We start from the raw sequence: 20,980 nt of genomic DNA, 5'->3' as shown, positions 1-20,980 counted from the left end.
GAGGTCACATCTGCTCTATAGAATATATTATAAATTATATCATGCATCCATTAACAAAATATACAAAGCCAACAGAAATATATCTATCTTAAGCCTGAGCATACAGCATCTAAACTCTAGTAAAAAGTAACCTAAAGAGAACAGCATCTCACACTTGCCACTTCAATGCTCAATGAAGTGTCCCTCCTCAAATGCTTCAGTTTTGTAGTTGATGGAACACATGGACATTCCAAGTACAAAGGTACACATGGTGAACATGGGTCCTGCTGGGCCTGGCAGACCCCAACAAATGAAACCACACCATGCTTCAAAGTGTCATCAGCTTCTGCATTTCACCCCTGTCCTCTCTCCTCCCTGTCCTAGAGCTGGCATTAGTCAAAAGATACTCAACACAACACACCCAAGTTAAGGTGGAAAGTCACAGAAGGATCTTTACCTGGTCCACAGCACACAGTTGTACTGGTGTACAGAGAGATGGGAAACACTGCAAAATGCTTCTACTGTATTTCAAAATAAACATTTAAGAGTATATCTTCCACAATCTATAAAAATAGGTTTAAAACGAAAGTGGTATGATACATTTGTTTTCTTGGACTATTTTAATGGTATTTTACCTCTATGGGTACTAAAGTCTCTTAAAAAATCACTGATAACCTGGCCAGCACAATACTGACACTGCTTCAGCTATGCTGTGACAAAACAGAATACTAGTTTGAAGCAGAAGTATTATAAAATATTTCAGAATCAATGGTCTCTTACTGCAGTAAGGAAAAAATGTTTACTTGAAAGTGAGCAGCCAACACTGTCACCTGTTGAGGGACTGAACTCTGAGGAGTTCCCTGCATACCCCACTGCACAGCAGTGTCTGGTGCTCATTTATGTCATTCTTCAGAATCAAATCTCTCAGCATATTTAGAATGGAATTCTTAGATTTCCAAATTAAATATGGGCATCTAAAAATCTTAGGAGAAAATTGAATTCTACAGATGTGGCTATGGAAACACAGGACCAGCTAAAAGCATCAGAGGAGACTGTACATTTGAAAGTGCTTCAGTTAATGCATTTTTAAACTCTCATGTAAAGTTATGTGATCCCTGCTTCAAGCATTCTTTCCATTCCTAAACATTCCCAAAATTTCTGCTCCTGTTCAGGTCTGGGTTCCTACATTCTTGCATTGTTTAATGTGGTATTAACAGAGTAAAATGTTTGCACTGTAGTGAAAAAAGGTAATGGTCAAATTTTTTATATTTTTACAAAGAGCCTGTAAAGATTCCTAGAAAAGCCTTTCCTACCCTTACACTCCATTTTTAACAAAATATTTTATGTAGGTTATACTTCTACTGTTAGAGATCTGGTGTGCACTATCATTACTGATTCAATTGCTGGTGGTAATTTTCCTGCTTCATTCTGCTACAACAAACAACAACTTTACTGGTATTCCTCAGTTGAACAGTTCCACTTTTAGACTTCTCAAAAGTCTAAATTCAAGATGGCTTTCTTTTATGAGCAACTTCTTTTTCTTAGAATAATTTGTAAGATTTAAATTTGTCATTTACTATCACACATTGGAAAACCAATTACTAAATCCTCAGAAGAAACAAAGAAACTCCTAGTTTCAGGCATCTCTTGTAAATTAAGCAGGACTACATTTTACAGCAGCATTTTACACTGGTTTCTATTCCAAAGCTAATTAAGCCAACAAAAAATTTCCAGCTGCCTAAAAAAAAAAAGTATATACACAATAAAATGGGGAGTTCTCACCTGGATACAAAGTTTAGTTCTACATGATTCCCTGGTAAAAGGATTTGATCTGAAATTAGAGATTTAAAGACTACTCATTCAACTATAAGATCTAAATAATAACTGAAATTCTGGTAACCATTTCAAGAGATGCCACAAGAGTTGTTTGACATTTCCATGAGGGTAAAAAGAAAAAGAAGTCAAATGCTCAAAGAAAAGCTGAAGTTTTAAGCCAAACCTCCAAACAGAGAGCAGCTGAGGAACAGCCTGCTACTCTTGCAATCTTTAATTAGAATTTAGTCATTGAAGATTATTCCTCTCTCCAGCAGGCAGGTTTAGCACCTACTGCACCAGTCTCTGTTACTGATCTGAAGCAATTCAGTTACCACTTCAATCATGTTATTGTTGTGTTTCTTCAGCAGCCTCAAGTTTAACTGCCTGTCACAGAATCCCATCTCACACAGACTGGACAGCAGAGCAGCAGTCTGCTCCTCTGGAGCTGCAGGCTGCTGAAAACAAAACACAGAAAGAGAAATTAAAAAAGCTAATTTATTTTTTGCCATTTGAACTAGGGGCCTTGTATTATGCTAGAATCAAACTGAGGCACAGAGGCTCTTCTGGCCCCATTTAAGCCATTTATAATCCCTTTCATGAGGCTACAAGAGACATGTTTTTACCCACATGGCATGGATTTCCCAGTCTGCTGACAGCAGCAAACCTTAAAGGGACACCATCAAACTTAACATTTTACTCTTACATTACCTCCAATATAGAATATTGATACCCTTAAAAAACCATTAAATTTGTCATTCTGTGAAACTCACAGAGCACACAGAAGGCACTCACCTGTTCAGCAATGGGTGGTCCAGCAAATAATGCCTTGTAGGCAGAAGCAGCAACTGACAAAGCTCCTTTCACCAGCTCTCCTGCAATGCTGCTGCCTTGAGGGTACCTGTGAAGAGACCAGGAAAGCCAAGGGTTTGTTTCAGTGAAATCCAAGTTGCTGCCTGTTGAGGCAAGGACTGCTGGAGACAACAGCCTATGATCCAAAGGGATCAGCAGTGTTTGGGAAGTGAGCTATACAAAAAGCTCACTCCTTCTTCTTGACACTTTCTATTGAATTGTGGGTGCATGCTTTCCATGAAGGGACCTTTTGTAAAGAGTTTAGTGTTCTCATCTAGAAGAGAACAGACCTACATGAAAGCTGTGCACTGACACATTCAGGGTAGAGTAACTTCTATTTGTTTCCTATGAATACTTAAGTTACTTCATATTCTACTCAACATTTTGACTTACCTCTCCAACCTCAGTATTTTAAGACTACTTTATAGCTAGCTTGTAAAACCCCCATTCTAAGAATCCTGAGAATTTCCAGGGAAAAAAAAAAAAAAAAACCCACAGAATTTTAGAAGCATTCAACTTGAGCTCTTCACTAACTTTGGTTTGCCAGTTCTGCATCCTTTTGGTTTGTGCCCAAGTAGAAACCAAGATCTTATGAAAACACATCATGTTTGCTGTTAGAAGGGAGGCCTGTCTCTTAATTATTGACTACATGAAATCTATAGGCCAAAGCTTTTTCCTGGGTGTCTAATTAAGGTGTTCTCAGTCTAAAATAGTGTTTGTGAAGTCAGAGCTTCAGCTTCATTACCTTGGGTATTCTGAGAACTTAGTGAGAAATGCAGAAGATCCTGGCCCATTATTATCTTCACCACTGGGTTCTGGAAGAGCAAGACAAAATGTAAACACATCCAGCTAATGACAGTTAAGCTGGAAAAATGCAACACATACATAAACAGAAAAAAGTGTGTCTCAGTACAACAGTAATGTGGCACATTCTCTGAAAAATCCCTTTGCTCAGGATTTTTCTCCTGGCAAGCTGAGAAGCCTCAGAGAAAAAGGAAAACAATAATTATTTCATTTGCTTCTCCTGTGTTTTACTCTTTTGGAATGTGTCTGGAGATTGTTTTATTGGTTTCTAGTGTGTTTTGACTCAATGGCCAATCAGGGCCAAGCTGTTTGGGACTCTGGAAAGAGTCACAAGTTTTCATTATTATCTTTTTAGCATTCTGTAAGTATCCTTTCTGTATTCTTTAGTAAAGTTTAGTATTCTTTAATATAATATGGTATCATAAAATAATAAATTAGCCTTCTGAGAACATGGAGTGAGATTCATCATTCCTTCCTTCATTGGGGCACCCCACAAATACAATACAGTAATACTCTAAGTTTAGTTATGCAGTCCAGGCATCCAGGATTCTCACTGCAGTGAAAGCAGTCAGAAAATTTTCAGAACTATATGACTGATTCATCAGTGGTGTTTAACAAAGAGGAACTGCTGCCTCAGTGACTGTAACAAGCAGCTTAAAAATACAGCTCATCAATTCCAGAGCAAGGTAATTTTCCAGATACCTGTAAGTACTTTTCAGTATCCTCTCACCATTTCCCATAAGAGAGGCTCTTAACTTATCCACAAAACCAATTATTTCTTTATTTGCAATGTCCATATAGTAAAAGTTCAACACCCAGAAAAAAACTAAAATCTTTACTTGGTAGATTTCTCTTCTCCTCAAGAGAAAGGAGACATAAATTCAATCCTAGGCAAAAGGAATAGGTGGTAGCGATAGTCTGCACCATTAAATATGTCAATACCTTCTCTTTGTATTTGATCATGAGGAGCAGAAGAGATATGTTCTGAAGCTGGTGTGTTTGGTTCTTGGAAGATAGAATTCTGAAGAGATGAAAGATTCCTGAGAACATAAGGCAAAAACATCACATGTACACACATAAATAAAGTCACGATCAATAGAAAAATGAAAGGGAGCATGTGAATTTTTTTCTCTCCCTCTCTTGCACTCATTTAAATCAGTGAGCCAAAAGTATGGAGCCAAAAAACACACATGGAGCCAAAAAACACACATGGAGCCAAAAAACACACATGGAGCCAAAAAACACACATGGAGCCAAAACCAGGCTCTCTAAAGTTGCAGGATTTAAGAACATTTACCTCAGTACATGATAAAAATTGTGTTACAATTCCTGTTTGGAAAGTACTAGACCTTGCAGACTCCAGAGCAATACCAGCATCCCCATTTTGTTCCTGCGCCCAAATCATACCTTTGTGCCTGGGGTGGGCTGTCCACGGTTGCTTGGGTTAGAGGAACTGCAGGCAGTGTTTGGGAAGTTGTCAGTGTATCACTGACCCTCTGGATCTGTGGCTGGCTTCCCCCTTCTGGGATCTCTGCTACTGTTTCAGGTTCTCCTGTCTTTTCTAAACCAGGCTGAGAAAGAGCAGAACTATACATGGAGTCACCCAAGGGCCGACTGGTGTCGAAGCACTCGGGGAGAATAATGATATAGTCCTCTGAGGAAGCAGAGGAGCACTGACTCTCAACATCATCTTTATCATCTTCCTCTTCATCACCATTGCCAGCACCACGATGGGGGTTTGTGCTCTCATCAGACAGTGGAAGGTCCCCTAGGAGGAAAAAAAGTGAGGTATTAACCATTGTCCATTTTGTATGGACAACAGCAGAGACAGAATTGTCCCTGCTGGAAGAAAAAAAGTATTTAGAAATAACTGTAAAGCTCAGCTGCTGCCCTTCATGGTGTAATTTTCCCTGTTGTGGGCAGGGTGCAGTGTGAAAGAGTAACAAATCTTAATGTTGAGCCTTTGCAAATATGCTGCTGGTATTAATGCTCATAATAAAAACTGGAGTAAGAGCTATTAAAAAAACTTAAACTGCAGTTTTCAGCTCCTAAATTACACACATTAGGAGCAGATCAGAAACATTGCAAGCTATGTGTACAAAATATGGAGGCACCAGTCATGTATAATGTACGAGCACTTATTTGAATACCCAACTGGAACCTTTTGGTCTCAATTTCACTTCTTTACAAAGCAGCTGTTAAACTAGCTCCTTGTTAAAGCACTGACACCAGTTTTCTGATGTAATGATTCTCACAACTGGGACAATCTAACAATTCTCATCTAATGAAGATCAATTTCCTAGAACAGTGTCAGATCTTCTTACACTTGATTTTTTTACAGCTTTATCTTACATTCAAGCCCATTTTACTTACCACATGAACTTTCTGTCACTGGTTCTGACTGATGAATCTTTTCTTCCTTTTTGGAAGTGGAATTACTATTTATCACAGGAGATTCTTCAGTTATTTTATTGCAGCTGAAGGTGTCTTGCAGTGTGTGTAAAGAATCTAATAAAACCAATCAGGAAAAACAATTAAATGGTATCAACCCCCTGAGCTGAGCAATTTGTGTCTCATGTCTGACTGCAAACAAGTCAAACCAGAGAAGGCAGCTAATGACAATACTTACTCTGGAGGATTTTGGGGTGTTTTTGTGGGGGTTTGTGGTCAGGTGCAGCATCCAGGGTCAGAGATCTAATTACAGTTTCACAGACAAACTGAGTCCCACTCATATCTTCTTCCCCTTCCTCCTGGTTCAATGCATGTTCAGCTTTCACCTTCACCACAGAAGAGTCCACAGAAAGGCAGGCTTCTGCCATTCCTTGGAAAGGGAAACATAACAGATTTTACCACCACAACAAAGATATGTAACAGTAAGAAGAATTTTTTAGACTAGCCACAGCTAATATTGATTCTGTGTCTTAGTTCTTTCTAAAAATTGAAGGATTTTTGAATTCAGCTCAAGTTGAACACAAAAGTGATTGGGGAGCACACCTGGAGTGTTTGGAGTATAACCTAGTCTATAAAGGGTAGATTGTTAATTCTCCCAACAATTCTAGTGGTCAGACAAATCAAAAGAAGCTTTTGAAAGACTTTATACAAGGGCATGCAGTAATAGGACAGCAGGAAATGACTTTAACATGGAGGAGGGTATATTTAGATTAGATATTAGGCAGAAATTCTTCCTTTTGAGGGTGGTGAGGCGCTGGCACAGGTTGCCCAGAGAAGCTGTGGATGCCCCTGGATCCCTGGAAGTGTCCAAGGCCAGGCTGGACAGGGCTTGGAACAGCCTGGGATAGGGGAAGCTGTCCCTGTTTATGGCAGGGAGGTGGAACTGAATAATCTTTAAGGTCCCTTCCAACCCAAACCATTCTGTGACTCTAGGATTTCCATTTCCAATCTATATATATATTATGCTCCAACCTCTATAATCACTAATGTAGTGTCAAGACTCCAAACAACCTGTATTTATTTTTTTCCAAGAAGGGGAAGACAGTTAGAATTCCTTTTAGACATCAGGTTTGGGGACTACAAGTGACAATATCCTCCCTTCACCCCCAGGCTCCTCAGGACTGCTGCTTACCAGGCACTAGTTTAAATCCACTCCCCTCGTTCTCCTCCTCTATCTGACCTAAGCCAGGTTTCTCCAGCAAGGGGCTGTCACGTGGCAAAGGGGACATGCATGGAGTCATGTCTGGAAAACACAGGGAGCAAAGATAATTGGCACTAAAGGAGAAGGAGCCTCCATAGGTAACATTTTTTAAAGTTATTCTTTTTAAGGGACATTCTTTGAAGACTGAAGAAACTTTGTTATTTTGAAAGATAATCTGGTGGAATAAACAACTAGCTTTGCATTACTCTGCCACTGGCTGTGCAAAGAAAATGGCAGCATTCCTCAACAGCTGGAATGATATGTTCTTGGGGATATGAAGGTGAAAAGAAGCCAAGCTATACACAAAGGGTAGCTGTCTGTGCTCAAGAGAGCACCCAGAACACAGGAGCCTTACCAACAGGAGTATTGTGTGGCACCCGCTCCAATTCCTGCACAATATTAATGTCCAACAGCTCAAAGGACAGCAAATCCTACAGGAAAACACACAGAGCAAACTCTGAAACTTGGCAGCACAGATCCCACTGGTGTACAAATACCACTTTGTTCCTCAACACAATCTCAGGGGGCAGTTTTCCCACAACATTTATTTACATCATTGAATATGGTGCACAAATTAGGGCAGCAAGGGACAAAGTTAAGAATTCTCTTGTCAGGGCCAGAGGAAGACTCAATGCCGACTCTTTTTTGAGAATCTTAATTTGTCCTAAACATTCCTTCCACATAATGACAGTGCCTAATACCAGTTTGAGAAAACAGCTCTGCTATATAAAATGCAATATGCTCTTTCAGAAAATAGAGAGGCCATTTTTGGAGCTCAGAAGTTTTATTCTTGCAGATGTCTACCTACCTAGACATAAAGCAAGCCACCTTGGGTTTGATGTCTACCTGAATTCTATCACTTTACCTGTGCAGTGAGGAGATCAACAGATGGGATATAAAATTCTCTCTCACTTGGCAGATTTTTGATCTTTGAAGGAACAGCTGGCAGAGATATTTCAGCCTGCTCTGCAATTTCACCTATCAGTTGAGCACCTGTTTCTGTCTCTAAGGAAGCATCCTGCAAAAACAGAACAAAAAAAACCAGAAGCCCCTTAGCCACAGTAAATAAAACATCACTTGAAATCTAAAGCCTGAGTTTTGTGTAAACACACAAGTAAATTTGAAAGAAATTTAAATCAACTCATTACAGAGCCAAAAGGACAAGACCTAACAAAGAGAAATGCTGCAGTGTTTCAGTTCAAAGAAACAGACAAATATCTGCAACAGACTGAGAGCTGATGTCATGCCTGTCAAAAAGAACAACTACTTTAGAACTTACAAATGCAATCTATGATGTATTTCTTTCCTATTAAAAATAAAATTTAAAAGCAAACAGCTAAAGAATCCCCCTGAATAGTTAATTAGGAATATTATGCCAAATAATACACAATGCTCCTTCTCCAAGGCAATTCTGAGCTGCCCCAAATACCAGGTGAGTGACTTGCCTGTTTGGTTCTGGAAGCTCTACTCTTCTGACAGGAGTCAGAATCCTTCCATTCACTTTCTACATAGTCAGCAGCTGGAGAGGGATCCACAACAATACTGCACCAGATCCTTGGCCCAAACTGCTCCCCTCTGTGTGACAGTCTCCAGTGAGAAGTGTAAGTTCCTTCTATGTTGGGAGCTACAAACTCAACTGAAACAGTTCCTACTTGTCCAGATGGAAGGGATGGCACAATCACATCTTTTTTCTCAGCAGATGCCAAGGTCAGATTACCCCACATAAGTTTCAACTGAAATATATAACAGAAAAAGCCAAAAATTAACTCCTCAAGCTTCTCTGCAAAGTGTGGGCAGAAGGAAGCAGAGTTCTTCTGCTGAAAGGCCTTGTAGGTACAGACATAGAGAAGACAGGCTGCTAGTACACATCCTCACATCAATCACTATCAACACAAAGACAGCCCCATCTTTTCAACACAAAGGCAGCCACTCACAGAACAAATGGTTTTGGAGGTCAGAAAAGCAACAGAGCACTTGTAAACAGGGTCAAACTGCACCATTATAACATGGGGGACAGACATATTATTAATGGGAAACACATTCAGTGATGGTGCTCTGAATCTCTTCCCTCCCATAGCCTCCACTTTTGTAAGGAGTACCTACACAGCTTACTGCCCCAGAATTCCCAGCTGTGAATCAACAGGCCAAAGGAAATCTTAAACAGGTCCTAACAGAGAATTCACCTACAAATGTTATCTCCCAGAATGATTTTAGTGAGTAGAAGGAAGAGCAAAGGCAGATACCTTGGTGTCTGAGGTCCATTCCACATTGCCAGTATTTTTCATTCGCCAGTGTTTGATAAACTTTGTTCCTGGTTTCAAGTGAGTGCCATCAGGCAAATTCTCATCCACAAATACTGCACTAAGCGTTGGGACAATTGCTTGGAAGGGTTGATTAGGACTCCTGGAATTGGAGAGAGGAAACAAAAAAAACCTCACACCAAAACTGAAGTTCATCTGCTGACTGATGTTAATTTGGCTTTCAAATGCCCTAAATGGAAGGGATGAATTAAAGAAACAAACTATACAAGTTTTACACTGAACATTCATAAACTCTAAGGGAGTGAGAAATGCAGAGCAGTTGCCTGCAAAGGCTGGTGTCTAATGAACCTCAGCTTAAGAGCACATAAAAAAAAGAAATAGCAGTGAATATAAATATACAGAATGTACTTGACTTTATGCAGACACACTTAATAAAGCAGAAAGATACAGACTTTTTTAAAACTGGCAGTAAATGTTAATTTACTTTGTATGAGCATGCACGTGTATGTATAATCCTAAGCACTCCCTTCCTCCTAAATCTACATAAATCACTAAGTTTCTGGTAATAACCATCAGCCACTTTTTTTTTTTTTTAACCTTTCTCCTACTCTCAATTAAAAACACACTACCTTGCAAATCCTATTGGACAAAATTCTCACCCAGTCAAATGACAAACCACCCTTCAAAATGAGCAATTCCATAACCTTCCTCCTGTTACTTTAACTTGGTCTCATAACAAAACCTCAGACAGCACAACTACCAGCTGCTCAGTTAACAACAAGCCTTACAGGAAGGTATTAGGCTGGACACTCTCAGATTTCAGAGCAGGTGAGCCATTTGTTTCCAACACATGGATAGAGTTCCACAGATGAATTTTCCTGTGCAATTTTAGCTGCTTTTTGAGCTCTCGGACCTCTGCTTTTCGCTGTTTCTTCTCTGCTCGCAATCTTTGCTTCTCTGCCTTCAGAAATCTTTTGTCCATCTGTTTCTGGAGCCTGCAAAGCAATTAACACAGCTCATTACATTAAACTGATCAGAATTGATCTTTACCCAACACAGTCTTAGTCTCAAGGAAGCCCTTCAAGAAATGTCCCATGCTTCTAGACTGGATACCAAAGGGTTTTAAAAGAACATCCTCAGAGCTGCTTGTGGAACTATGTTGAATGATCTCTGAAAGAACCAAAAAAGGCAGACACAGAATGCTCAAAGAAAAACCAAGTTCTCAAAGTTTACTACACAAAAAGTCTGTCTTTTCTAGTTTCTTGTTAAAAACCCTGTAAGATTTATGACTTAGGCCCTTCATAAGTATGTAGCTATTTTTAGCTACCCACAACAAAGTTTGAGCACCATCTCCATTTCTTGTAATCTCTAAAATAAAAGCAGAACCTGAACTCCAACACAGGTGTTTCCTTGCAACCAGAAGAACCTTGCCAGGCATTGCCAAGTGCCAGCATTTACCTGACTTGCTCCAGAGTGGCAGGCAGGCGTGGGGAGAGCTCTGCCAGGCTGTAATTGTCAGCCACGCAGGGGATGGGTCTGCGCAGCTTTAGCAACACGTGGTTTGGATCATGTGCATATGCTCCTGCCTCACACTCCTCACAGATATTGTAGGCTGGACAAAGGCTGCAAAGGAGAAAAGACAAAGTTATCAAGAGGCAAAGAATTTCTGCAGAGAAACAACTTTCACTGTAAGCAGTTCCCAAGTGACAGCAGCTGGATGTCTCACTTATAGATCAGTATTTGGAGCCATGTGGAATACCTGCATGATTATCTCTCTTCTTGGCAAAACTGCAACACAGTTCCCACTTCTTTGAACACGCATTAAAAAAACTTGGTGCTTCCTTTAGCACAAGTGATTAACATTTTTGCTATGAAGGGCAGAACATTTTATCAAAATCCAGTGCCAGAAACAGCACCATACTTATGAAAATACAGAGGCTAAGTCAAAAAGCATTCAGGGATGCAAAGCAGATTGCACCTCCGGGAACAGGGCTGATAAAAACCAGACTGTCATCTCCTGCCAGCAAGGAAAAAAAAAAAAAACCCAAAGAAAAATTCCTGTTGGCATTTCATCCACTGCTTCTGCCTAGTCCCAAAATGCTGATCTTTACAGCAGTTGCCTCATTCAAATAAAACTCTTACTTTTAACACCTTACTTCAGACATTCATCAAAATCTATGTCATATTATTAGACAGACAAGAGTGCAATCATTAAGAAAAAGTATGACCTGCCTTAGTCTCACTGACTCAGAACCAAACATACAACTATTAGACTAGTGGTTCTAAGTCTTGCTTTTTTGTTTAGTTAACCAAACAAAACCTTTTCTGCTACAATTACTGCATCTTATTACTGCAGATAAGGTAAAGAGTCATTGAGAACACAGCCATAAAGTTCTCTGAACTGTGTTCATTGAGAACAGTGTATAAAGTTCTCTCACTTTAACAATCACCTTTCCTCAAAACAGTATTAATCTTACTTTTATGCAGCTAAAATCTAGTGACCACAGGAGAGAACATCAGATGTTGGTTAGACATAATAGACATTCTGAAATATCCAGCAGGCTGCAGATTGGGAACCTAGAAGTATCTAACCCCAATTAGAGACAGCTTCCCTCTCTCTCACCCACAGGCTGTGCCTGGCAGGTTCCCCACACTCCCAGCCCTGAAATGTCCAGCAGGCTGCAGATTGGGAACCTAGAAAGTTTCTAACTCCAAGACAGTTTCTCTCTCACTCACAGGCTGTGCCTGGCAGGTCCCTACACTCCCAGCTCATTGTACCTGCACTGAAATGTCCAGCAGGCTGCAGACTGGGAACCTATAAGTACCTAACCCCAAGACAGTTTCTCTCTCAGTCACAAGCTGTGCATGTCAGGCTCCCACCCTCCCAGTTCCTAGCACACTGTACCTGCACTGAAATGTCCAGCAGGCTGCAGATTGGGAACCCAGAAGTATCTAACCCCAAGACAGTTTCTCACTCACTCACAGGCTGTGCCTGGCAGGTTCCCCACACTCCCAGCCCTGAAATGTCCAGCAGGCTGCAGACTGGGAACCCAGAAGTATCAAACCCCAAGAGAGTTTCTCTCTCTCTCACTCCCAGGCCATCCCCACGCTCCCAGCTCCTGTACCTGCACTGGTAGCGGACCCCGACGATGCGAGCCTGGCAGCTGCAGCAGGGGATGAGCCAGTCACACTGGCTGCTGCCCAGGGGGCTCTCTGAAGGTGCAGCTGCTGCTGGAAATGAGCTCTCACAGAAATCTGCAGGCTGACTGCAATGAACAAGCTTCTCATACAGCTTCTGCTCCAGCCTCTCAACAGTCTCCTTAACTACTTGCTCCCTGAACTGGAAAGAAATTAAAGCAGTCGTAAATGAGACCCACAATCTGTCAGTAGCCATAGACTACTTCAGAATCATTTCCCCTACCCCCAGCACACTCCTCATAAAATTATGACAATATAATATAATATTATATATATATAACATATATCATATGCTATTATTATAACAGTATCACAATATTATAATATATATTATATACAACATATATATGATAATATATAAAATATATAAACAAACACTACATTCCTCATAGAGGACTTTTATTTTAGAAAATACCAATCCAGAGCTTTTAAGAAGGCAAATTAAAAATCACATATTTCTGCTTACAATATTGTTTTTCTTCCATAAGCTTGCATCAAGGGAAGGAAACTCATCTCCAAAACAATTACCACAACCCCCAAACCCCTCTGGTCTCTCTACCATAAAGTTCTGATTTGCCCATCAGTGATGTCTTAAACATAACCATGAACTTCCCCTATTTTTAGTTTGCATAAATAGGTGGCAAAGGAAAGGAGACTCTAGAGAAAAAACCTTAAAGATAAATGCACATAGTTTCAAGAATTTGCTAGCTCATTAATTCTTTGCAGTGATATTAATTCTTTTCAGTGATGTTTATTAGCTGTTCAAAACAAATCAACACCCATATCTTAACTGTAGCTTATTGTCAATGGCTTCCTGCAAGTATTTTCTCAAAGTGAACAGTCAAGAAAAGAAAGGTCATCAAATGCTCTGCTTTCCATCACAGGAACCAAAAGTATTGCCCTGCTAAAACTGGGCAATCAAGAGCCTATAAGAGCAACACTGTCCATGCTCTCCCACAATGAGAGGTGTGGAATTCCTATGGCTGTCTGCAGTGCCACAAGGATTCTGTTATGAGAGCTACTTAAAACCACACTCAAACTAAATCAAATGCAGAAACCAAACATTCCACTTTTCACAAGTGGTATGGATCAGGTTCATGGTTTGGGGGTTTTTTAAGGTATCCCTTGCAGACATAGTTAGACATCTAGCTCTCATTAAGATCCTGTCACAAGTGTTGATGGCAAGAGTGTTCAGATGTCTAGAGAGATCACAAAGATCCCTACCAACAACAATAAAACTTAAGTATTTAAGTATATAAAAACTTGCAAGACAATACACTTACTGTTTCCAAGTAGCTAGTAAACCATTCTGGAGGATTTTCATTTGTGCTTTCTGTTCTGGTCTGATTTAACTTTTGCTGGGGAAAAAAAAACCAAACAAAATAAACAGAAGTATGCAAAGTTAAAAAAAAAAAACCCCTCAACACAGCAAGTTAACTGTTGAAATAGCTTTTAAGTGTCTTTATAGAAAAATATTTAAGTAGCCACTGACATTTTCCTGAAATATTTCTGCCTCATTAGCATTTGAGTGTAATTACAGACCAAAGAAATCAAGCCAGGCAGAAGTTACCAGATGGCAATGAGGGCTTCAGGACATGAACTGCTCTGTTTATCAGAATACTAAGAATGGTTAACATGAAAGCAGTGGCATTTCTAAAGACAGCATCAAATTATCCTCTTGAAGACATTCAAACTATTTGCTGGGCTTCAACAGGTGCACTGAAAACAAAGACCAACTTCTGAACTCAGTTTTTATACATGGCTAAAGAGGACAATCAGTCTACAAAGTGAATTACATTTCTTAATTCTTTGTTTGAATGCAGCTCAGCTTCTTACCTGAATGGTCAGCTCCTTGTCATTTTTTAGTTCTTCCTCTAATCCCTGAGCTAGCATGGAATGATGCAAAAGTGGCTTCTTCTCATCTTTAAGAAGCACCAGCTTTTCTGTCACATTTTTTTCATGTAGTTGCAAAGCACGAGAAGAGTTCTTTTCATAGACATTAATCTGAAGCTGATTTCCTTGTTTTACTGCAATCTTAATAAACACAACACACACACACCACATTTTCCACTTAAAATCAGCATACAGAACCTGTAAAAATACAGCACTACACTACATTGGAGAGTTTGGCAAAAGGGTGGGGAAAGGCTAACAGACACAAAAAGAAAAACTAAGAGAGATGCCAAGGTAGATTCACCTGATATTCTACTTCTGAAAGTTATTAATATACTTATTATAGAAGTTTATTAAAAGCCAAAGGATAACCATGCAAATATCCTGCTGTAATTTTCCAGCCTACAATAAAGTGTTCCTAGGAGCCAGTAATCAATAGATTCTGTCCAGGAATTTATTTTGAAATGATCAGATTTGAAAATCAAACCATGAGTTTGTGAAACACTTAACAATGTGAAACAGAAATGTAAACAAATGCAATTCTTATTTTGTCCAACTGCTTATAAAGTAGCTAAGCATTGACTCCAGTAAGATTTAATGACAGACTCTGCTGCTGTAGTTTATGTGGCAAGATTTTTGAAGGGTTTCACTAAAGCTCAATATTTCCAAATATGGGATTACTGTTGAAGGGTTTGAGAAAGTCAGTCCCTTAACCACCCACTGCTGCTCAGAATTCTAACTTCTGTTCAACTAAATTATAAAAGCAAAGACCAATAGAAAAAAAATGTAATAAGACATTCAAGCTACAAAGCTAGAAAACAGCTACTCTGATTTCCTGGGCCAGGTAATGCCATTTTTTTTTCTCAGCTACACCAATTTTAATTGGAGAAGGATGAATATATTAAAAGAAGTCAAAGAGCACATTTACCTTCAGAGCTTCTTCATATTCCTCTAAAGAAAAATAGAAAGAAGTGTGAATGGCCCCTATCTCACACAACAGATCTAAGTTTATCACACAGTATTTAGAAACCCTTACATGACAAGAGGCCTCCCCTACCTTCTGTATATTCTCTTAAATTAGTGCAAGAAATTGTTTATACAGCAACAAGCATACATTTTCAATGCTAAGAACCACAACATTCCACTAATTTAGTCACTTCCAATTTGTTCCTATAGATCAAGAATTCTTGCCTTTGGGAAGAATTTGCTGCCAAATCATATATAAAATACAAAAATCAAAAAAGCAAGCATTCTTAACTGCCTCTTCAAAAAACACAAGCAACAGTTGGGGTCTCTTATCTTGATTTCACCTCAGTAAAGCAGCAGCTCACCTTTGCTGTTCACAGAGACCTGCAAAGAGAATTAACAGTGAGCAAGAGGCATAGACACATTTTTACAGTTCTCTTAAAATTAACCCACTTCAGAATAAACACACTTTTACTCACAGTTTTTAAAGCAGCAGTCCTTTAGCTGTTTGTTATTGCCATGTTTAATCATTACCCAAAGCTGTGGTGCTTTGAAGCAGCCCATGTTTGTTACTGGATTGGCACAGGAGGCAGCTCTGGCACTGCTGGCAGCCAGAACAAGCTGCTGTCCTCAGAAAGTCACTGCCTGTACCCCTGGGCTCACTGCACAACTCCAGAGCTTGGCCCCACTGGCTTTAAATGCCCAGTTAAGTGTTTCAAAAGACCAATTAAGTGTTTCATAAGTCCATTCTTCTATTAATTACCAATTCTGCATATAGAAGTTATTAATACAAGAAGCTATTTAATCCCCACAGCATCACAGGATTCTAAACAATGGTTGCTCAGTATTTCAGAAAAAGCTTTCATAGATGCATCTGTATATTTATAAATTATACAGGCTGGAAAATAAGGGGAGAATCATTCTCTGAAAGGTTGTTGGAAGCTTCTTGACATTTGCCCTTAGGGAAAAAAAAATAAGAACAAGAACCCCCATCTCATTAGTAGAGCTATAATCCAAGCAGTGGAACACTGTGTTTGCAAAAGGTCATTCTGTGTGAGAGTTACATTCCCCTCTGAATCTCTAGATAAACAAAAATAATATGGGAGGGTGAGACTGTGCCAAGCAGGAAGTTACTCAACAAGGACAACTAGAAGTAACCAATTTGTTTTCTGAGTCAGTAATCTGCTTGGAGATTACAGCAATTGCATAAAGCAAGCAGAGGATTTGAGTACAGCAGATCACTGAGGCAAACCTATGCTAATGACAGGGGACCTACATTTTCCAGAGGAAGGAGTCTGGAGTGGAGAGACAGGGCTTTACCACAGCTGCAAACAAAAATAGTTATAACTACCTGTAAAAATCCTTTTGCTAGGATTTTTCTCCTGAGAAGCTGTGAAGCTTCAGTTTCTCCATGTTTTGCTGCTTTGGAATATGATCTGGAGAATTGTTTACCCAGCATGGGAAATTGTTTTTCCTTGATGACCAATGACAGCCACCTGTGTTGAGGCTGTGAGCAGTCACAAGATTTTATTATCATTCCATTCTTTTCCTTGCTAGCCTTCTGATGAAATCCTTTCTTCTATTCTTTACTATAGTTTTAACATATAATTTTCTTTTAATATAATAAATATCATAAAATAATAAATCAGACATGAAACACGGAGTCAAGATTCTCATCTCTTCCCTCGTCTTGGGACCCCTGTGAGCACCACCACAACCACCTTATAAAAAAATTGAAAAATCAAAAAAGTTGAAAAATAAAAAAAATTGAAAAATAAAAAAGTTCCTCAACAGAAATATTTCTTCCTCAGAGCACAGAGAACCACTGGGTTTTTCTACAGGGTGGGAAAAATAAAGGCAGTAGCTTCTAAAAAAAGTATTTTAAAATACGTATGCTGCATTAAAAGTAAAACCACAAGACTATCAGCTATTTTTTTATTAAAAGGGCAAACATTCCCCCACCCTGATCTGCATAAAAGACTCTCCTGAAGGACCCACTACAAACCACCAGGAGACAGAAAATAATTTCTGCCAGCAGCATTTTTCAGCTGACTTATAGGAAGGGTGGGGTGGCAGGGATTTTACCTCATCATTATCCTCATCAATGTACTTGATCTGAATGTTGTCCAGGTCAAATGAAACTTTAACCTGTAATGAAAAAAAAAGAACACAAAACCATAGTGAGGCAGGACCTCAGTTAATAATGATTATTAATTAGGAATAACATTAAACCCCTTCTATCCCTCCCTTCAGTTTCTCAGTGGAAGCAAACACTGTTTTACCAAATCCATTCCTCTGGAGCTGAACTCTTCCCAGTGCCTTCCCTTCAAGCTTTACTAACTTTCCCTAATGAAAAGAAAAAACATCTTTTTCCTCTTGCACCTTGCCAGGTTAATGTTTACTCCAAAATAAATAAGAAAAACCTCCCCATTCTAAGAGGACAAGCTCAGGGTTAAAAAACTCAGTCATTGTAAACACTGCAAAATATGAAGACAAAGGCAAACAATCCCTAAACTCTTTCTTTTACATTAAAAAGCACCTGGGAGACAGCTCACATAGGTGATCAGCCTTTTTTCATCCTATCAAAATTCAGACAATAAAGCTGAGCAGATATTTTACATTCTACATTAGGAAGGCAGAACGAGCAGCACAAAATGAACCATGAAATGAAAGAAGTTGTTTCTATATGCTAAGCCTTTGAGGCTCCTTATGTTTTTGTACCAGGTTCCTACAAAAGCTGTATTTTTCTGTCTTGGTTTGAACAGACAAGTGTCTGCTAAAGAAGGCAGACACCTGAAATGGAAAATGTAAATCCCCTCCTTCTGAATTATTACCATTTTTAAATTAAGGGGCTCTCAGGCAAAGATATGGGAATAGGAAGAGCAGCTCATTTTTGTACCAGGTTCCTACAAAAGCTGCATTTCCCAACAGAAACTCTCTGACACAACTGACACACGTCCTGCTAGGCCAGACCTAACAGAACAGCAGCAGCCTCAGGCAAGAGTGGCTGCCTGGGGAGTGACACAGCCCCACTGGAGCACGGGGACAGAGAGACACATGGACACAGGGACAGAGGGACACAGGGACACAGGGACAGAGGGACACAGCTCCACTGGAGCACGGGGACACACGGACACACAGACACAGACCCACTGGAGCACAGGGACACAGGGACAGAGGGACACAGCCCCACTGGAGCACGGGGACAGAGGGACACATGGACACAGCCCCACTGGAGCACGGGGACACATGGACACAGCCCCACTGGAGCACAGGGACAGAGGGACACAGCCCCACTGGAGCACAGGGACAGAGGGACACAGCCCCACTGGAGCACAGGGACACACGGACACAGCCCCACTGGAGCACAGGGACAGAGGGACACAGCCCCACTGGAGCACAGGGACAGAGGGACACAGCCCCACTGGAGCACAGGGACAGAGGGACACAGCCCCACTGGAGCACAGGGACACACGGACACAGCCCCACTGGAGCACAGGGACAGAGGGACACAGCCCCACTGGAGCACAGGGACACATGGACACATGGACACAGCCCCACTGGAGCACAGGGACACATGGACACATGGACACAGCCCCACTGGAGCACAGGGACACAGGGACACATGGACACAGGGACAGAGAGACACACAGGGACACAGCCCCACTGGAGCACAGGGACACACGGACACATTCTGCTCCAGGCAGGCTCTTCCAGCACCACATCCCAAATTTTGGGAGTGCAGTGACAGAACCAATTTGTTTTGTCAGAAGAAGCTGTGCTCTGTCTTACATGGTCTGGCACCACAGCTTGTTCCCCTAAACTCAGGGCAGAACAAGAGCTCACCTTATCCCTTATAAACATCAAACACATTGAATAAAAGATCAAAATACAACAAAGACACAAGTTTAACTGCCTTGAAATAGCAATTCACACAACAGAGACAACCCCTGGCTGTACCTCAGGGAAACACTGTAATAGAACACCACACCTTGAACAAACACACCCTGGCTCTCAGAATACCTAAGATTAAGGGCAGCACAGTGCTTACACAGTAATCTGCTTCCAGCTTTGATGCCAGCAGGGCTCTGACCAGCTCAGACATTCCTGCAGCTCTACTTGCACTAAGTATTTTAAGCTTGAACCTTTCAGTGCCTCTTTCAGAGGACTGAAGTACAGCAAGGGAAGAGGTGCGGTTCAAACTTTGAACTTGAGCAATTCATAAAACAAAACCCTCCTGCTTGTGTACTGGAATATACTGGCCAGAAGAAGAGCTGAAAGACAGAAAATAAGACAGCAACAAGATGTCTTCAGATGTGTCTTTGAAAGCAAGCTAAAAAACCAGAACAGTTGTATGGAAGAGGTTTTACAGCAAATTCTGTGAGCCAGAGAGAAGCTGGAGAAGAGGATCCATAATTACCCTTGGAAAAATTTTCTACCAAGGTTGTTGACATAGAAACTAAGAAAGAAAGAAGGATAAATAAGAGAAACCTGAACTGCCTATTCCAATGAACACTGGGTTTGTCTCTGGTGACCAATGAGTAAAGTGTAAACTTATGAACTTTGTAAGAATGTACAAAAAGCATGCAGGCTATAATAAAAACAGTTTGAAGCCTTCTGAGTGTGTTGCTTTGTACTGTCTCCTTCTCAACTACAACACAGTTGCTACAGAACTAAAATAAATAATAATAATAATAACAACAACAATAATAATAATAGTTTCATCATAGCCAAGGGAATCTTCACATCAATTTCACACTAAGCCAATACAGGAATTGCAAATAAACAGCCCTGAAAACAAGCACCCAAACAAACTCTTACCAAGAGCAGGATACACAGACCTGCCCACGCAGGCACGGCCCAGTCAGAGCCTGTTCTACCCAAACTGGCACACACAAAGCTCAGGGAATCAAGGGGCCAAACTAAAATCTATCCGTGACTCAGTATCCCAAAGGGCACAGACGAATCTTTAGAAAAGAACAGACGGCTGTTCCTTCACTATAGATACTTCAATAAGAACAGGAAATAATAGAATGTACTTTACGGAGGGATACAGAGCCCAACCTGAGGAAAAGGGCAGAGAGCACAGCTAAGAGCAGCTGCTCACATGGAAAAAAAAGGACCCTTGAGAACCTTTTTCTAAACCAGCCAGTTCACGCCAATCTAAGCACACAGCAGGAGTGAACTACGCTGCTTAGGCAAAAATAAAAATCAAGACCGCAGCCCTATGAACCAGCAGTTCTAACAGCCTGTGAAAAGGAGGACACTGCTTTGAAAGCGCGGTCAGAGACGCTGGGCCCTCCAAGCCTCGCTGGCCCGACCGGCGCCTCACCGGGCCGGCTCCCGGCGGCTGCGGCCCCCCCGCCCCGCCTCCCGCGCTCACCATGGCCTCCACATCGGCCCACGTCGTGTGCGCCGGGTCGGACACGAAGAAGGAGCGGGTGTCGCCGCGGCAGGTGACGCGCAGGGTGACCCGCGGCTCCATGGCGCGCTCCCGCGGGGCCGGAGCCGGCGGCGCCAGCCCTCCCGACAGGCATAACATGGCGGCCCGAGGGCGGCCCGC

General features: G+C 40.9%; 1 protein-coding gene across 3 annotated transcripts; it reads right to left on the bottom strand.

Annotated features, from left to right (window-relative positions):
- Nucleotides 1–9: 9 nt before the first annotated feature.
- On the bottom strand, nucleotides 10–20,962 carry NBR1 (NBR1 autophagy cargo receptor). Of its 3 annotated transcripts, none has more exons than XM_084222402.1 (21): nucleotides 20,801–20,962; nucleotides 17,503–17,565; nucleotides 15,783–15,801; nucleotides 15,380–15,402; nucleotides 14,395–14,592; nucleotides 13,842–13,916; nucleotides 12,486–12,700; nucleotides 10,819–10,983; nucleotides 10,149–10,355; nucleotides 9,343–9,502; nucleotides 8,545–8,832; nucleotides 7,965–8,117; nucleotides 7,455–7,530; nucleotides 7,031–7,141; nucleotides 6,077–6,268; nucleotides 5,821–5,955; nucleotides 4,855–5,215; nucleotides 4,390–4,487; nucleotides 3,389–3,458; nucleotides 2,587–2,692; nucleotides 10–2,249 (listed from the first exon to the last, which is right to left on the bottom strand). In XM_084222402.1, the coding sequence occupies exons 1-21, from the start codon at nucleotides 20,957–20,959 to the stop codon at nucleotides 2,076–2,078; spliced, it is 3,048 nt and encodes a 1,015-aa protein (XP_084078528.1). In that variant the 5' UTR covers nucleotides 20,960–20,962; the 3' UTR covers nucleotides 10–2,075. The 3 variants fall into 3 exon arrangements, with proteins under 3 accessions (XP_084078528.1, XP_084078529.1, XP_084078530.1); XM_084222403.1 differs by having other exon boundaries at nucleotides 10–2,246; XM_084222404.1 differs by lacking the exon at nucleotides 7,031–7,141.
- Nucleotides 20,963–20,980: the final 18 nt, after the last annotated feature.

The sequence above is a fragment of the Fringilla coelebs genome (assembly GCF_963513975.1).
Source record: "Fringilla coelebs genome assembly, chromosome: 27".
Taxonomy (NCBI): Eukaryota; Metazoa; Chordata; class Aves; order Passeriformes; family Fringillidae; genus Fringilla; species Fringilla coelebs.
The sequence above is the reverse complement of the archived record's forward strand: the minus strand, read 5'-3'. Positions and strand labels throughout refer to the sequence as shown.

Bases quoted from the DNA above. Each gene is read 5' to 3' on its own strand.
- NBR1 (XM_084222402.1), bottom strand. From the start codon at position 20,959: ATGTTATGCCTGTCGGGAGGGCTGGCGCCGCCGGCTCCGGCCCCGCGG. The intron at 12,701-13,841 runs GTAAGTGTATTG...ATTTCTTTCCAG, and splicing joins TTACTAGCTACTTGGAAACA to TTCAGGGAGCAAGTAGTTAA. The intron at 7,531-7,964 runs GTAAAGTGATAG...GTTTTCCTGTAG, and splicing joins TTGATCTCCTCACTGCACAG to GATTTGCTGTCCTTTGAGCT.